This window comes from Chelonoidis abingdonii, chromosome 5, assembly GCF_003597395.2.
Source record: "Chelonoidis abingdonii isolate Lonesome George chromosome 5, CheloAbing_2.0, whole genome shotgun sequence".
Lineage (NCBI taxonomy): Eukaryota > Metazoa > Chordata > Testudines > Testudinidae > Chelonoidis > Chelonoidis abingdonii.
The window spans coordinates 98,415,969-98,434,379 of NC_133773.1; the positions used below are offsets into that span (position 1 = coordinate 98,415,969).

At 37.5% G+C, this 18,411-nt stretch overlaps 1 protein-coding gene across 1 annotated transcript in view; it reads right to left on the reverse strand.

Moving 5' to 3' along the window:
- Positions 1-5,131: 5,131 nt before the first annotated feature.
- The window catches only part of GRXCR1 (glutaredoxin and cysteine rich domain containing 1), a 49,238-nt gene continuing 35,958 nt past the window's right edge, over positions 5,132-18,411 (reverse strand). Inside the window, exons 2-4 of the mRNA XM_032789897.2 lie at positions 16,129-16,368; positions 7,412-7,477; positions 5,132-5,377 (exon numbers count right to left, since the gene is read on the reverse strand). Of these exons, the coding sequence (XP_032645788.1) occupies positions 5,198-5,377; positions 7,412-7,477; positions 16,129-16,368 (486 nt within the window). The 3' untranslated portion in view covers positions 5,132-5,197. The remainder of the gene's footprint in view (positions 5,378-7,411; positions 7,478-16,128; positions 16,369-18,411) is intronic.

Here is an 18,411-nt window from a genome sequence, read left to right on the forward strand (position 1 = left end):
TCATGGACATGGCATGTTCTTTTGTGATGTTGTGTATATAAGAAGCCAAACTTCAGCAAATGTAATAATGCACAACAAAACAGAATCAAACATTGCTAGTGTTAAATAAAATATCTTCAGACTTGTTACCAGTTTCCTCCTGAGAATAGCATTTGCAGTCCATTTATATTTGGTGTATAGTTATGACATGATAAACATAAGTTTGGTAAATAACACCAAGTCACAAGAAAAGTTTGGTTTATTTTCAACTCGTTATAAAACATATATCCCAGGACCAGATTTTCAAAGGTGAAAAACTCTTAAAAAAATATTATGCATGTTGGCATGTACCAGTGCATCCTGATCCATTTGGGTAGACCCTGGCAGCCAGCTGAAGCCCTGTGGATGATCAATGGGTATCTGTGCTGGCTAGCATGACATTATGTTCCATTTTGGCCGGGCAGTCCCCTTTTTAAGCTTTGTCTCAGACATCATGACTCTTTTGGCAAAACTGAGCATTTTTCTCATTTGTTCTTGCCCTATGGGGGTCCTGAGGAATGTTCAAGCAAGGGCAAATGGGACAAATGTCCAGATTTGCCAAAAAAGTTGTGATGTTCGTGATGTCAACAGGCCAGCAGTGATGGCAGGCAGCTCATATTCTCTCAATGCAGCTAGGTGTGGAGGGGGCAGGGAAGCAGGAAAATCGGAGCAGAGTGGGTCAAGAAGAGGTACAGTGAGGAGGGGATAGGGAAAAATAGGAGGAAGAAGTACTGGGGCAGAAGGTTTATAGCCACTCTCAGTGTTCTGTTTTCACTTTAGGGAAATATGGTCACCCAAGTGCTGGCACAAGATTCACCTGAGTAGATCAGAGCCTTTTTGTTACTGGTGGCCTTGTTAGCACTACAGAAGTAATTTCCCCTCTCTTGATATTCACCCCTTCTTGTCAACTGTTGAGAATAGGCCACTTCCACCTTAACTGAATTGGCCTTGTTAGCACTGACTCACACACACACCCCAACTTGGTAAGGGAACTCCCATATTTTCATGTGCTGTGTATTTATATACTGCTTACTGTATTTTTCACTCCATGCATCTGATGAAGTGGGTTTTAGCCCAAAAAAGCTTATGCCCAAATAAATGTGTTAGTCTCTAAGGTGCCACAGGGAATTCTTGTTGTTTTTGCTGATACATACTAACACAACTACCCTTCTGAAACTTAGTAAATGTTGGTTTTTAATAAGTTTTGTTTCCTTTTTTTTTTATCACTCATCTGTTTTTTTTTTAAAGGGATTATTAGCAATGTACCATGTAGGAGCTTTGTTTCTGGGTTCAAAGTATACCCACTGACAATTTGCTGGAGCATTCCACCCTGCAGAATTTTCTACATATGCATTCAAACCTCAAGTCATTAGAGCTACATACAGCAAAATGAATTTTTGTAACTAATTGGCATTTAAAGTTCTTCGTTTTCAAGGAAATGGATTGTCTTTTAGTCAAGACAAAATATGGCGTCTAGAATCATGAAACAAAGCAGGCAGTGAAAGTTGTACTGAAACACTACAACATGGCTTTACTTTTGTGAGAACTTATTGTATTTCATAAATCTTTTAACTCATTTGAAAGCAATTTTGTAAAGTATCACTGGTAAGCTCCAAGCACTAGTGTCTGAGTCTGTTCATAAAGCTTTTCTTCTAACACAATTATTTCCTGATTCATTATCCAGGAGTAAAAGAATGCAGGAAGAAAGAAAAAAATAGAGTTAAACAAAAAAATATTTTTTATAATTTTTACTGTTCAAATTGTGGCTGGATTACAATGTCCTTTACTATCATCTCTAAATAATTTAAAGTAAACTGAGCAATCTAAATTCTTTCTGCCTAAATTATTTAGGGTATAAATGTTTCCCTTTGAATGCTTTTGTGGTCACATTATGTGTCACGGTCTTAGTGAATAAAACTATCTTTAATGCAATAATACAAAGGCAGTGGATAGAAATAATACATGAAGTGCATACTATTATTTTGCTTCTCATGAAAATAATAAAGCACATTTCTGCAACAAAATTAATTTCATATTTTCTTTAATAAAACCCAGAGCCTCTGGAAAAACTTGTAGGCCTTTTTGGTTTTGTTTTTTTATTTTTTCACCATATGAAATCAAAGGAAAAATTATTGTATTTGACACTACTTATGGCAAAACTAGCTTTTGCTCTCATGTTTCAAGATTTATCTAGACTTTTTTTATATAAACAATAGCCAGCGTGCAGGTTGACAAATTACCTCCCTCAGGAAAAGCACACCCTTTGCAGCAAGAAATACAGCTTGGTTTATATTGGATTATTTATTCCTTACGATTATTTAATTACATACTCCCATTTCTCTGAAACCCTATTACCCAACGCTCCATATTATCTGAATTCCCTTCCTCGTCCCCCAGCATGGAGATACATGCTCTCCACAGGGGACAAGGAAGGGATTTGGATAATGTGGCATAATGGAGCAGAGACCTGGCCTAGACTGCATGAAAAGGCCCAGCCTGCAGCTAACTGGCTCCTGCCCTCTCAATTGTCCGAATTCCCAATTATCCAAACAAAATCCTTGTCTCCCATGCTATTCAGATAAGGAGGAGTATACTGTAAACACATCTGGTAGTAAAACTTTCCTTTCCAGCTGCACAAAAAACAGTCAGGAGGGTCTGACCTGTGATCTAGCCTGGTGTAAGAGAAGACTGTATCTCCTTTGAAGTCAGTGGTGTTATATTGGTGCAAAACTTGGGCAAGTCAGAATAGAATCAAGTCATTTGTCTAGTTGTAGAGAAATATTGCAGAAAACATGGATTACAAGCTCTATGGCTCAGGGACAGTCTTCTGTGTCTGTAAAGCACCATGTATATTTATGTTATTACCACCAAATCTTTAGCTGGGATAAATTGGCATCGCTCCATTGACTTCAATGCTGCTAGACTGCTTCACATTAGCTGAGGATCTGGCCCAACAACTATAACAAGTAATACACAATACATTTTTACTTATTATCAAAATTACTCCTTCCTTCTCAAAATTATTTCTCTTGGTATTTCTCAGGTGGGCTGACAACAAGGAAAATCTATTTGGATTGAATGGACTGGTAATTCATGGGAAGACTGGAAACACAAATGTTGGTTTGCACAGTAATGATATTTTATTGTAGGCATTTAAACATCTAGAACTTTGTTTAATTTTTGTATCTCCATTTCTCATGTTTTTACTTTGTTCTTTATCCTCTCAAACTATTTTACTTTTAAAGCTTGTTTTTCTACCAACACGTCCCCTTTTGCTTCCCTCGTTCAGTCTTTGCAAACAAAATCTAGTGAAACTGCCTTTCACAACCATGCAAGGGAGCTACAAAAATGGAATGCTTAGCACAGACAATCACTTATTAAAAGTGTAGCAGAACTATACTCAATAAGTTTGAGGAAACTTATGGAGAGTTTCTTAATACAAGAGATTATCAGGGAGCAGATCCTTACCTGGTGTAAATGGTCACCACCTCACTAGAGATAGGACAGTTTATAATAGCTGAAGGTTGATCTCTGTAATTTATTGTGGGCAAAGCAAGGCCCAGTTTTTTGAGTCCTGAGTATCTCTTATAATAGCTACAGGAGGGCTGGAGGGGAGACCATTCTGGTTCACAAAATAATATGAGGCTTCAAAATTTGTTTTTCTTCCTATAGAGAACAAAGCCAAGATCTTTTAAAGGCTTTCAAAAACTGAGGAAAGACTTCCTCTAGCATGATTGTTTGAGTACTAACCTGCAGTGTTAAAAAATGTAGGTTTAAGTCCCTTCTTCCTATCAGAAGAACATTTTAGGTTGAATAAAACAGCTTTCTGTGATGAGATAATACCTTATCCAGCTCTAATTCACATATGCTATTTCTGTGGAAGGATGGATCATCAATATAAAGTGCAGAGTAAGATCTTTTAGGATTTCAGTGCTATAAACCAACTGGAAATATTTTTTGCTTTTCTTTTAGTAGTAATTCCCTTTTGGAAGGAGTTCAGTTATCCTATACACATCCTGGTAGTTACTGTCCAGAGTGTGCTCATAATCTATATCCAGTGCTAATTAACAATTGTGACAAAGGCTGTAAAGAAGCAGGATTTCATTTATCAGAAATCACAGAACAATGAGTATCAGCATATTCCTTAATACATTCCATTTCCCATTAATCCAACCAGTTCTTGTGCATTAGCCACTAAGGGAGGATGCCTTTTTGTGGGAGCATAACATACAGATAGGACATAGACTGTTTAAGGGAAATAATATGCAAAAAAGTTTGCACATTTGCAGTTCATTCTCTAATAACTCCAGGCCACAATGCATTTTGACTACTCCTTGGAGCAAATACATCTGTCCTGCCATGCAGATGATCCATCAGAAGGAAGAGATTCTTTCTTACTAAGCCACAAAAGCAGAACTCTCATTCTAATTCCTTATATACCCTGTAGTTTGTAAGGCTTTTGTGTGACCTCAAGTTATCACTACAGTATGCAGAAGATCAATACTTCTTTGTGATGATTTAGAGATGATTACAAACAGAAGCAACACCACCAAATATTTTAATGAAACACCACCACCTTTTTTAATGAAACTAATTTGGCATTTAGAGTAGCAGGCTAAGGGGAGTTAATGATTCAAGGGATTGTTATGGGATATTTTACATATATGTTAAATTTTAGTCCAAGTGAATTGTGATCAAACATTGACTGTTCAGTGAAATGCTATGCAGAAAGAATTGTGGTCTGGAGTTAGTCCACATCACAAAATCACTATCATTATTGGCAGTCTGTGCAGAAACTAACAGATATGAAGTTTAAACTTCCTTCTGATGTTTTCTGCAGGTCAGGACTGAGGTCCTTGGGCAGGACAATGTGAGGAAACGTGTGCTCCTGCTGCTAAATCTCCTACGTGAATAAAGATTTCAGATCTAACCACCGTCAGTCTAGTAACTTTTGTGAGCACTATGTTCCCTTAAGTAGCCTATACTCTCCTTTATTTAAGACTCAGTGCACATGACAGGCAGTGGCCTGAGCTAACGGCTTCAGCAACTGAATCAGAAAAAGTTTATTACAAATAAATTTTATTGACTGCATCAGAAACATGGTCGCTTTTTAAAAAGTATATAACAAAGTGCTGTGGGAACATCAAAAAAGGAGGTTCTACATGGGAAGATGCCATTCTTAATTTGCACAGCTCTTGCAGCGCTGTAACCCGTTCTCGTTGCAAGAGGTACACTTGAGGGCTTTGAAAGAGTCTGTAAAACAGTTCCGAAACACTGACATCTTGCTCCCATGACATGCTGAGCATGGAAGGAAGCCAAAACCACCACAGGAAGGGCATTCTTGGGGATGCTGCACTCTCTGCACAAGGAAAAAGTAAGCAAGAGAGGAAAAATGTTACTCCATTAATAACTGTAAGCTCTAGCATAACGAGGATTCCAAATCAGAATTCACTTTGCAGTACCTATTCTAGAAAACAGCAAAATCTGAACACTGAAATCTGGCTTTGGTTTTTGTCATTGCGCTGCCATAGAATCTTGCTTTATCTGTTCTTTCAGGTGTTAAGAGCAGCATTCAGTGATCAGCCAAGTTCATTACAAGTTGGTATATCTAACATAGTGCTTAATGGCTTGTGTTTTCATTTGCCAAAAGAATTAGCCAGGTTCTAAATATTTTATTGTCTAGTTATGATCTATTAGGTAACTAAACTGGCCTGTTCTAAATTCTGGGGTAAGAAATAGGTTTTTTATGTTTATATTATGTATGGTGCATATTATTATAGTATGACTTGTATACTTTCTCATGTTTATGTGTGAATTGTGTGATTCAGCATTTGATAGTTGCTTATATCTTGAAATGATTCATACCATCTAACCAAGGCAGAGCTCTTTGGAAAACAGGTATATTCAAATCTAAGTATTGAGGAGATTATCTTAGGCTTTAACAGTCAAAGATATATACCAGCCATGAGTCTGATTCTTCTCACATTTGTATAAATCAGGAATAAATGTCTTTGAAATCAATAGTTACACTGGGGAAACTGGTGCGAGCAAGGAGAGAATAAGACTCAAATCTCTCAGCTGTTCCTGAATTGTTTTAATAATTCTGTCTTTATTTTCTTTTTCTTTATGATGCATTAAAGAGATTTAAGAAGCAGACTTAAGTCTCTTTTGATGAAAAAGTCTCCAGTTAATTTAATGATTAACACCCCAAAATATTTATATAAATGGCATTCTATAACTGTTTAACAGCACGATTAATTGTTTTAATTGCTTGACAGCCCTAGATGTAACCCTTTGAAAAAGTTGAATTTTGGGAGGGGAGGTCTAGCTTTGCCTTGAAAGACCTGAACTGGACTTGATGAAAGACTGGACTGCACATAGTGAATTCCTGTGTTCTGGATCTTCAGTGAAAATGAGTCACAACTGAACCTTATAGCTAATTTCAGACAAAGCCATCTCTGTAAATCAGTGGATGTATTCTGATCATAGTCTGCTCTAGCCTGCTATTTATACTTTAGTGGCACTTAATGGCCCCTGCAAAGATCAGGACACCCATTGTGCTAGGTGATGTACATACACATAGTAAGAAACTGAGGTTACATTCTAAGCAGATAGGATAGGCAAAGAGCGGGAGAAAAGAAGTGTATCTGTTTTACTGATGGGGAAAGGAGACACCAAGCTTTACTTGCAAGAAATCACACATGAACCCTGTGACAGAGCTGGGAATTGAACCCCCATCTTGTTAGCCCCAGACCAGGGCTTTAACCACCCATCCTTCTGGAGAAGGATGCTAGAGGCCCTGTCAACAAACACAGCTTAACTACATGTAAAGCTGTCTCACTGGCCAGTTCTTTTGAGCCCAAAGGTGGCCAGTGGATGGAGGAGTGAGGGGTATTCTGCTACCCTCACTACTACTACTGCTAAATTCCCTCAGGAACACCCATCTGTTGAGTGGAGATGGTTTGGGCTCTTTCAGTTGGACTATGCTGGATATTGTTTTTTGTTGTATTCACCATTGTGTTTCTCTTCTAGAAGGATGAAACAATTTGCTGTCTGATTAAATATCAGACTCCTTATGCTGGTTTTGTTCCAGCTCAAATTGTGGAGATTGCATAAATAGTTCTTACAGAAGATAAATGTCTTGGGTTTTCTCCCTGTCAAATTCAGGAACAGTGGATGTGGACTGTTGAGTTTGGCATAGTGGCAAGCCCAACCTTCTGATGGGGCTGGAATTTTTGCTGGTTTGTAACACTAAGTAGTTGTTCATTTTTAAAAAATGAGATTTATCATCAGTTTAAAACAGAAAGAAAGGAAATACCTAGCAAATCATTTGATTTTAACAGCACAACTTCCATTTGTAGTTTCTCCATAGAGTTTGTAAAAATACAATTACCTCAATTTTGGTTAAGAGATCCTGCAGCTCCCCTGATTCATTCATTGACAGAATTTTCTCAGCTCCCTATTAGCAAAAAGAAAAAACACAGCAGATTTAGCATTGGGGGAACTGGAATTACCTGAGGGTTTACTCTTGGAAACTTAACTAGGTTGAATAAATGATTGAACTTTGTTCATGTGAAGTATTTTTGTTATGAGATGAACCTTAGAATGGCTGAAAGGTGAAAATAACTTAACCCAGGTTCCTGAAAAGCTGTCCAAGGTCGGTTATTGAACTCTATATTGCATTTTTCTTGTGAATTCACCACAACTTAATTACAGAGACTGTTTTCCCCTTATTTTACATTATGCACTTCCTGGCAGAATAGAAAATGTCTTAGATGTCAAAAATACAATTATATAAATATACAATGCATCAGAGAATGTAGCTAAGTGATATAGGGGAAACTATATTTCAGCTGTTCCAGCAGGTGAGTATTGAATTCAGACATAACACTCCTAATAAGAGTGAGTAAGGGCAATGAAAATTCTGTAACAACATTGAAGTCAAAACTCTATAGCGAATAATAATAATAATGTAGGCCTTGTACATTAGGCCTTTGGGGATTTCTGTGATCTGAACCAGGGCAGTAATGAAATAGTTTTTCATTTGTCTTTCTGAAAGTAAATGTTCAGAGATTACTACAAACAAAATGAAAGTGTCAAAGAAGATGTAAAACTTTTTTTCTCTTCTTTCTTTTCGGAAATAATTGAGGGTCCAATTTGAATATTTTGCATTTAACTCATGTAGCTATTAGTGTCTTGACTAATAATACCTAGCTCTTAATCTGTAGTGCTCAAGGTACTTTACAAAGTAGCTAAATCTCACTGTACCCATTTCACAGATGGGGAAACTGAAGCACAAAGAAGTCAGGCGACTTTCCCGGGGTCACCCAGAAGGCAACTGGTGGCAGAGCCAGGAGTAGAATCCAGCACTTCTGAGTCCCAGTACAATTCTCTAGGTAATAGGCAACTCTGTCTCTCCTGTAGCTCAGTAGTTACTGTCACTGCACCAAATACAGTACTCTGGATAAGAAGCTTCTGTTTGTGCATATTTTAACACACGCTTAGTTCAACTGACAATATGTTAGAGTGTCACATACTGGTATCCTGTTCTCCATGGCCAAAAGCTGCTTCTCCCCTACCTGCCATTCCCCTTTGGGGGCTTGGAAGGCCCTGAATGCAAACAAATTTATGTTGTTCTACTGAGCAGGGAGGCAGGTAATATAGAGGCCAAACAGAGGGACTCAGTGCACACACCATGGGACTCTACTCCACAATACTGTTTCTATGGCAGCTGGGATGGGAGTGTGGTGAAAGATCAGCCCAGAGAAGGAGTTAGTGAGTGGTTGGTGGTTATGCCACTAGGTGGAAACACAGAACTGAAACCCTTGTGCATGGGAGTATACAGGTCCCCAATTACTTCTACAACTTATTAGTTGACGGGGCAGCAAAGTGAAGGCACAGGTGTTCTACAGATCCTCTGATGGTATAAATTGTCATAGTTCCATTAAAGTCAATGGAGCTACGACAATTCTTACACCAGCGGAGGATCTGCTTGTATCTAGCATTGTGGAAGACTCCTCACGCCTGCCCACCCAACTTAGCTCCCCAGCACAAAGTTGTTTTGCTTTAACTTTTGCCAAGGAATGGCATTTTTGTTCTTTCTGAGGCAGTCACAGCAGATGCTTGGATATATTTCTCTGCTATAGCTATTGGCTGTTACTCAGAGACACAGTTTATAATTACAGTATTTTATCTCTTCAAATGACAATATATGAATATTTTAGCCAACACTTATTTAACAACTGATTGATATTCCATTATTTCACATTTACAGGAATTGAAAAGGAGAGGGAATATATATCTGGCTGTGGTTAGTTACAGAAGCAAAGCTGACTGTGCACTCAAATCTGCCATCTTTGTTCATGCTGAGTAGTGCCTTCCTCCATAAATTGTCCTATTGAAATCTACTACAGATTATGGGCTGATGGAACAGCTGCTTCAAAGACTGTTCCATGGCCCTCTGTGATACCTGCACAGGGGCTTCCGAAGCTCTACCAGCCTCTAGCTTGAACACACCACACCTTCAGTTCAGTGGGATGACTAGCGGGAGGATGCTACTTAGTGTGGATAAGATTAGCAGAATCTGGAACATGAACATCCCAGTCACACAATCTGACTGTTGCTACAAAGCCATCATTTGCCAACACATACAATAGTGTTTGCTGAGGCCTATCTATGTGAGGTGGGAGGAGCTAAGCTCATGAGCTACACCAGTGCAAACCCTTGATACAGATGCACTGCACTGTTATAAGACATAGGTTGCACTGCTGTGATTTACCATGCAATGTAGCAACATTTAGGGATTTACAATTCCACTGATGTAGATACATCAGTGCAAATTTCCCTAAATCTAGACAAGCCCTGAGATGATTACAGTTTATTTTTATTTAGAACAGAAATAGCTATTGTAACTATGTAGTAACAGTTGTAAAAACCATTTCTGAGGAATTTCTAGTCAGAGGAAAGCCTCTCTTGTTGGATGAATACATTTTATCATCCATTACTAATCTAACATTAACCTAATATTAGTGTGGATTTAAATGTAAGCCACAGCACTTAATGCTTTTATTAACCATTTTGCACAGAAATGGCAAACAAAAGGCATACATGAACAGGGGTCCTAAGGTGCATTGTCTTAAATAATTATTTTCTTTTAGTTTTTCTTCAGTCAGACTGACTTTTAATGCACAGGAAATTAAGGAGTAAGTCACACTTTGCAGTCCCTGTTTAGCAATGGTTCAATGAGAGTTTTGCCCAAGTTAAGGACCACAGGATTTGGTCCTAAGAGAATTAGCAAGAGGCATAGTTCAGGGACAGGAGGTGGAAGCTTTCCTACACCGTCCTGCCAATGCACCATATGCCTTACTTGCATGAGCAGAACTGCAAAGGTGATGTCTATCTCTGAGCAAGAACTATCTCACGGTGTCTGTATGGGAATTTAGTGACATGCATGTCTTTCTATATACACTAAGTTAAAGTGTGGTGTGAATGAGGTATGTTTAATGTAGATACATGAAGATCATGTCATGATCAGGGACCCTGATGCAGAATCTGGGCCTAAATCTGTCTCTGAACTTCCTTTCCCTTTTATTCCTTCTCTCTTTAATATGTAAATTCATTTATTTTTCATTTGGTTTTCCAGACTGTCTCTAATTTAAAGAGAGTTATCATTCACACTAAACTATTTCTACCAACCAGCAATAAGGAAAAATAATATTTTAATAAGATCTTAGTGAAACAAATCTGCTGCTGTATGATTGGGATTTATTAAAAGTTTGAAAAGATGAAGTGAGAACAAATGTCACTAAAACAGAATCATCACTCTCTATCCTCCACCACACCGCAGTGAAAGTGCATTTGAGTTTAGATTAAATCCATCGCTCTTTTTGGGAGGAAAGTGTATAGTTCTGAATAGAGCTGTGCAAATAACTGATTTTTCAGTTCAGTGGCAGTTTCAAAAAGTAATAAAATTAAAAAATGAATGTTTTGTTCAACCCAAAACAAAACAGTTTGATTTCTAATTCTAAGGTGTTTTTTTAAATAAAGAAAAATTCAAAATAAAAGTATTTACAGTTGAAAAAATACAATATTTTATTTTGAAAGTATCAATGTTTCTGTGTTTTCAGAATTTTTTTTTGGGGGGTGGGGGGAGTTACCAGTCAAAACAATTCAGTTAATTTGCCATGAATTTACAAAATGTTTTGGTTGACTTGAGTCTTCATTTTTCTCAGAAAAAAGTGTGGTTGAGAGATTTCTCCTAGCTCCAGTTATGAATACTTCCATAATAGTAGAAGAAACACCTTTAACATGACATCTCTTGGTGTGGTAGTTAGTTGCCTTGGTAAAACAGCTCCTGCATTCTAAGCAATCTTGCTCTTCAGTCTATAAATCTGCTTTTACGTTAGTAGAGTAAGGACTGACTCCTCTACCCAAAAGCATATTCGTTCTTGTTTTGTTCCATCTCTCTGGCTTGCCGGCTTGACTGTTGGCTTCAGATTCTAGAACACCTTAAAATGACACTCTTTTTTCATATACATTCTTACGATTTGCTTGGCATTTGGCAGGTTTCTCCCCATCCAGCAAATAAGAGAGAACATTTGTACTGATGTCAAATCTGTCATTGAGAAGAGAAATATATGGGGAGCTTGAGTGCAGCAAGTCATGACAATCACGGAAGATGTTTATTTTATTAAGGTCATTGTGCCAAATTCTGGTCTCACTTATGCTGTCATTAATCCAGGGTAACTTCTTTGATTTTGGGCCCAGTATCTTCATTCCACAGGTGAGTGCATGTTTACTTCTTTTAGAAGGCTGAATGGGATGTGTGTCGCACAGCAAGTGATGCTTAGTATTACCCACAGTTCACAAACTGTAGTTTATGAATCACTGGTAATCTCGTGAAAGAGTAAAGTATGTGTAAGAGGCAGCCCAGAAAGCTTCCTTGTACAGAATATCTGCTTCTCAGATTGCTATTAAACAATTCCAGGAGACCAAGATTCAGCAGTTACTGCTGGACTTTTCAGTTTATGAAGGCAACACTCATTGTTTTATGGCTCTATAGATTATAAGGCCCAAGGGTACCTTTATGATCATTCAATCTGACCTCTGGCATAACAAAGACTCTAATTTCTCATTGAACTAAAGCATGTCTTTTATAAAAGATGGCTGATATTAATATGAATAATCCACCACATTCCTGGATAAATTGTTCCAATGATTAATTACCATTGCTGTACCTTATTTTCAGTTTGAATTATCTATCTTCAACTTCCTGCCATTGAATCTTGTTATACCTTTGTCTGCTAAATTAAATAGCTCTCTACTATCAGAAATATTCTTAATGGAGACACTCATAGGCTATGATCAAGTCACCTATTAACCTTGTCTTTGATAATATAATTGGGTTTAGCTTCTTAAATCTCTCACTGTAAGGCAGGCATGGTAGACCTTGAATAATTCTTGTTGCTCTTTTTTTGAACCCTTTCCAATTTTTCAAAGTGTGGACACCAGCCATGACATAGTATTCCAGAAATGATCTCACCAAATATAAACATAATACCACCTTCTCATTATGACCTTATATCCTCTATATACACCCTCATAGCCATACCAGCTCATGTTCAGTTCATTATTCACTATGACCTATAGGTCCTTTTCTGAGTCACTTTTTTGCATGATAAAATCCCTCATCCTGGAAATATGACACAGTCTTGGTTCTTGGATGCATGACCTTGCATTTGTCCATATTAAGACGCACGTTGCTTGTTTCAGGGAGTAGATACTGGCTTATATCACTTTGTATAAAGACAAATAACAACCTTATTACAACCTTAAATGAGGCAGGGGGTTGGCTGGCAACAGTAACTACTGTCTGAAAAGAGTGTGTTTATAAGAAATCAGAAGCCCAAACTAAAATGGCAAACTCAAGGACATCTCTTGACTCTGCTTAGCCTACAGAATAAGTCCCTTTCCTTCCTCCTAAAAATCATCCCTCATAAAGTTAATAACCCAACCCCTATCTCCTTCACCATCTTTGAGGGGGGTTTTCCCAGCACAGAGGAATTAATCCCACTCCAAGATGCAGTTTTCTCATAAGGGGCTGGGGGTGGGTAGGGACACAATATATGGGAGCTGCGGACAGAGTCAAGTATTCATCTTTACACATTCACAGGATCCTACTGTTGGACAATTATCTCACCCATTGTAACACGCACTAGTCAGACATGTTCAAATGGCTGAGAACCTTGCAACAAAAGGAGAAAACTGTGAATGTCATATTGTTACATAATCTAGGAAAGGAAAACCTAAATTTAGTCTTCAAAAAGCTAAATTGCTGGCTTATTCGTCTCTAAAAAGATATTATTAAAGCCTACCCTTTAGGAGTGCTGATCTCTGCAAAATGGGGAAAGCAGATGGGGACAAAACACTAGAGGCTTGCTCTGGTAACAGATGTATAATAGTTATACCACACTCACGTTAGTGGGACAATGGCTATAAGGGCATTCACCATTCATACCACCAAAGGAAAGCCACAGAATAGTTTTTCTGTTGCAAACTACAAATGCATTTTAGAGTAGAGTAATCACATAAATTTGCTGCAATGACAGTAACAGTGCAAGCATTGCTACTTAGTTTATATAAAACTACATTTTACAATTGGTATTTTCTTAACTACATAAATTTAAATGTTGTCATCATCATCAGTAAATCTTCACAGAGCATGAAACAAATAAAAATCTAATTCTTAAACCTGCCTCCCAATTAGAACTGGCCAGAGGAAGGGGAGAAATATAGTATTATTTTTTAAAAAGTGAAATTGATTAAATAGATATATAACTCAATTTCTTCAATCAGATCTCTAAGATAAATGAATAATGGAAGATAAAATTAATCAAATATTTCATATAAAGATAAATTATTAAATAAGTTCTACTTTAATTTGCAAAATATCATTCAACCAGCCACTTTGCATATTTTACATACAACTTTTTCTCCACACTCCTTCCACAAAAATATCCCTAGGACTTTACATACGACAGGTCTCTGACAGTTCTGAATGCCCTTGGAAAAGGACAAACAAATGCTACAATTCCTTTTTTCTATCACCTTCTTGCTGAAAATGCTGAGCTATTGAAGCAGAGTGAAAAATCAGAGGGCATACTTCAGTTTCACAGACAGGCAGGCTGACCTGGGGTAAATGTTAGAGGAGATATCTCAGATTTAATGATATTATTCCATGACACCTCGACCATTTAGAAAATAGTTGAAAAAATGTGACAAGACTTGTATCTGTTTCTCTCATATCTGAACCACTCTCTCACAGAAGTCCTTTTCCTAGACCTCATGATCACCTTATTTGTCTGCTATAGCAAGAAAGCAATCTTTTGGCCTCTCTGCTGGGTTGATGTAATGAATTCAACCTACAGCCTAGACAGAAGTCACCCTGCAGCTGAAAACAAACAGTAAGAGGGTGGCTGCAGGAGAAGTACAATAAAGACCTCATTTTATTTACTACCCACCTATGTCAACTGTACTATTACCACTGCCGTTCACACTGAAATGTGGGGACCATTCAAACTTGCCACAAATAGGCTCACTTGTCCCAGGAGTATCTCTTCCTTAAACTAGCAATTTGAAGGAAAATGAACAGAGCACTATTTTGACCACTGGATTTAAGCGGGAGCCACTGAAATAAAGCAGTCTGCCAATACAACACAATCTCAGTTTGTGGAAAATAAGATACCTTGGCTCATCAAATTCTTTTTTTTCAATCTCCAAATACATTCTCCTGGTGATTAACTGAAAGTCTCTACTGATTTTTAGGGTGGCTCAAGAAAACTTGGCAAAATGTCCTTTTACAGAAAAAGTTGAATACATATTTTGTTTCAACATATGGCTGTTTTGGTTAACATGCCTAGCAGTAATCTCATCTGCTAGACTATTCTGAGAAAGCCAACACCAACAGACCAGAAACACAGTCTGAGCAAATTCAAATACATATTTGTGGATTTTTTTAAAAATTTTTTCCAGTATTAGCTCAGCTCCAATGTCAAGGATCTCCTGTTTCTCTATTCCATTTATTTTCATCAAATACATCTTTAGCTTTTTTAAAAAGTGTTTAGCAACACAAACAACTTAGTTTGTCTGTCAAGTCACTATCTCACCTCTGGCGATGGTTACTGGTTCCTTAACACCTTATTCATATATACATAAAGAATAAGTTTTCTGACCTCCCAAGCTTCTCTGTTTTTTGCTTCTCCTATTTGCCTTTTTTTGAAAAACATCAACCTTTGCAAGCCTTCAGTGACGTGGAAGAACTGAACGTTCTGCTTGAGGTCTCTCCATAACTACCAAGTAAACGCTTTAAAAATCATTCTAAATAAGAAATGTGTTTTGAACAGAGGAGATGAACCCAAACCAAAACCTGGTTTCAAACATTTGTGAACTTTTAGCCCCATGGCTTGAGAATCCAAGTCTGGATTCAAAAAAAAAAATCCATTCGGCCTTTAGGTCTCAACATAATAGTACATTGCTCTTTTTTCACTTCCCTTCATTCTGATTCAGGATTATGCAGCTGTCATCCTCCATACACAAAATGAAGAGATAGCAACTTGTGTGCAAATAAAGGAAATTTAACTAATTATATACATGACGTAGAAGAGTGCAAAACTGCATCTTAACTGAAGGAACTGAGCCCCAAACTCATAGAACAAATTTATTTAAATACAGAGGTTATTAAATAGCAATCTGATGCTGACTATTCTCAGTGTTGATTTCCTTATATTCTTATGGTTTGAACTGTAAAGATGAATTATTTCTTCAGAGGCTGAGCATAACTTGTTCATTTGTTTGTTACTTAATCAGCCCCCCCACCCACTTTTTCCTGTTTGTTTTATCCACCTGTTGCATCTTGTAGTAACCTAGACTGTGGGCTCTTTGGGACAGGGACCATGTTTTGCTGTATATCTGTACAGAGCCTACCACAATAGGGTCCCAATCCTTGATTGCTCCTATAATACAAATAATAAAACAAAATAATTTCCCATTCTTATTGGTTAGGATCTACACACACAGTCTGCAGAGTGAAATTTAAACTTGTGCAGAACTTACCCCAAGATATTGGCCATCAATAAAGACAACAGGTAGCGATGGAATTTCACACACCCTCCTGCATCTTTCTTCTAGTTCTTTTCCATAGTCACTGTTCAGAGCAATGTTTTTTTCTTCAAATTTCACTCTGTGATTTTGGAAGATCTTTCTTACTAGCTCACATCTTTCAAACGTGGTTCTCACCACACGAAGGCTGGTGGTGTAAATTACGATGCGACCAAATTCTAGAACCGTAGACACCTGGAAAACAGAATGTTTTTAGTGTCCACTCAAGTAAATAAAATGTTAGTAGTTACATTTATTTCATGACTGGACCAGTACCTTTCAGTGATTATTCTGCTCTTTTGAAATATTATTTAAGCAGTAAGCACATCTTAACCATTTTTCCAAAATTGTTATTTTGTTTCCTTCCCCCCTCAAACATAAGTATGGAAGAGGATGAGCTGTGATCTTGGATTAAGCTGTCATCATTGCCATGCAGGGGCCCAATTAAGAGGATCTATGGTGGATTTGCACAGTGGTGCAAGCAGCTTTGAACACTAATGAATCAGTCCCACTAGTTCCAGTCTCTCAAAGCACAAATCCCCAGTTATGTAGCTATGACCTTTATCGAGGTATGAGATGAATCCATTTTTCGGGGATTTGCCAGATCCTGTATCAAATACTGTTTTGTTCTTCCCCATCCAGTTGGGACTGGGGACCCGTATAGCCAATGATATCTTGATCTCACATTAATGCACCTATACTACAGGGGCAATCAATAGGAGGATTGTGGGCCAAATCTGGACTGCCAGACACTTTTGAATAGACCCCCAAAATCCTTTTATTTACTTATTATTATTTTCTCTGGAGTCTGGACTTTGACTATACCTTGACCAAGAAATTTGGACCTTGACAAAAAATAATTGACTACTCCATGCTATAGCCCTTGCTATCATGAGTCCTCATGAAAAGCCAATGCTACTGCCAGGAAAAAAGGATGCAAGAGAAAGGCAGACAGTTTTGTCTGTCTAACTGAAAAGGACTGGCATCTCTTGAGCGGCAACTCAGTACTGCCTGGTCTTTGCTGAGGATTCAACCAACAGTTTTCCCTTTTAAAATGGTAAATTTAGAATAAGGGTCAGATCCAAAACCCATTGTAGTCAATAGAAGTTGAAAGAGAGAGAGTGTGTGAGAGTGTCTCCCCTCTTTAAAAAAATGGCTTGTGTTTATAATAATATCTAAGAACCTTTCTGTAGATTAAAGAGATATTAAGTTCAAACACTAGATAAATAGTAAAACTCCTAGATTATTAATTAAAGCAAAATGAAATTCCAAGCCTTTTGAGTTACCCATTTCAAGAGTCAACACAAGAAGGTTTCATTATTTTGTCAATGTTACAGCAGTAAAGCCACATGTTAGGAAACACTACAAAACAGAAACTTAAATCATACTGTAGCAATTTGTAGAAAATGATTCTTGATGGGTGATTATTCATTTTTGAATTGTGTAACCTAACTGCAAAGGTAAAATTGCAGTCAGACTAGGGCAAACACCTTTGGAAGTGTTGGTAGATAATGAAGTCATGATTTAACTTACTAATCAAATGCACAAAAATGTTAGTGGCAGCAAATTTCTTTTACTTAGATTTTTAAAGGGTTTAATTTGTAGATAAGGAAGGTCCTCAAGAAGAACTTTCAGGTCTTCCAGATCACCAAAGGGATGCTTCAAAAATATGGAATTTACCAATTTCCTACCCACCATCCCAGGGCACCATCCCATAAAGGTTCCAAAGGTTCTTTCTCTCTGATTATACTTCTTGGCTCTTCTGTTTGTAGGAAAAGTTACTGTAAAAATTGCTCTGTTACTCACTGGCCTGTATTCTATCGCTAAAATCTATTATACCTCTGCTGAGGCAATTAACTCTTCCTTAGCATTCTTCACATCTCCTGAATGAGAGGAATAGCTTGTCCCTTATTAAACCATTCAATATTCTACAGTAATGGTCCAAAATATTTCAATAAGCCTCATCTGTCACCTTTGTCTTATAAATTATATTATTCTCTGTTCTGGTTATTATACTATTACTAGCATCTATTATGCACATTTCTTAAATGCCCATCACCATAGTATCTTAGTGCACAAAGTAATACTTTTTCAGCATTTTTCACACAAACATCTCAGATCTCTTTATGAACATTAATTTATTCTTGTAACACCCGTGTGAGCTAGTGTGGTACCATTATTCCTATTTCACAAATGGGGAAATTGGGGCACAAAGCAATTAAGCAACTTTCCTTAGGT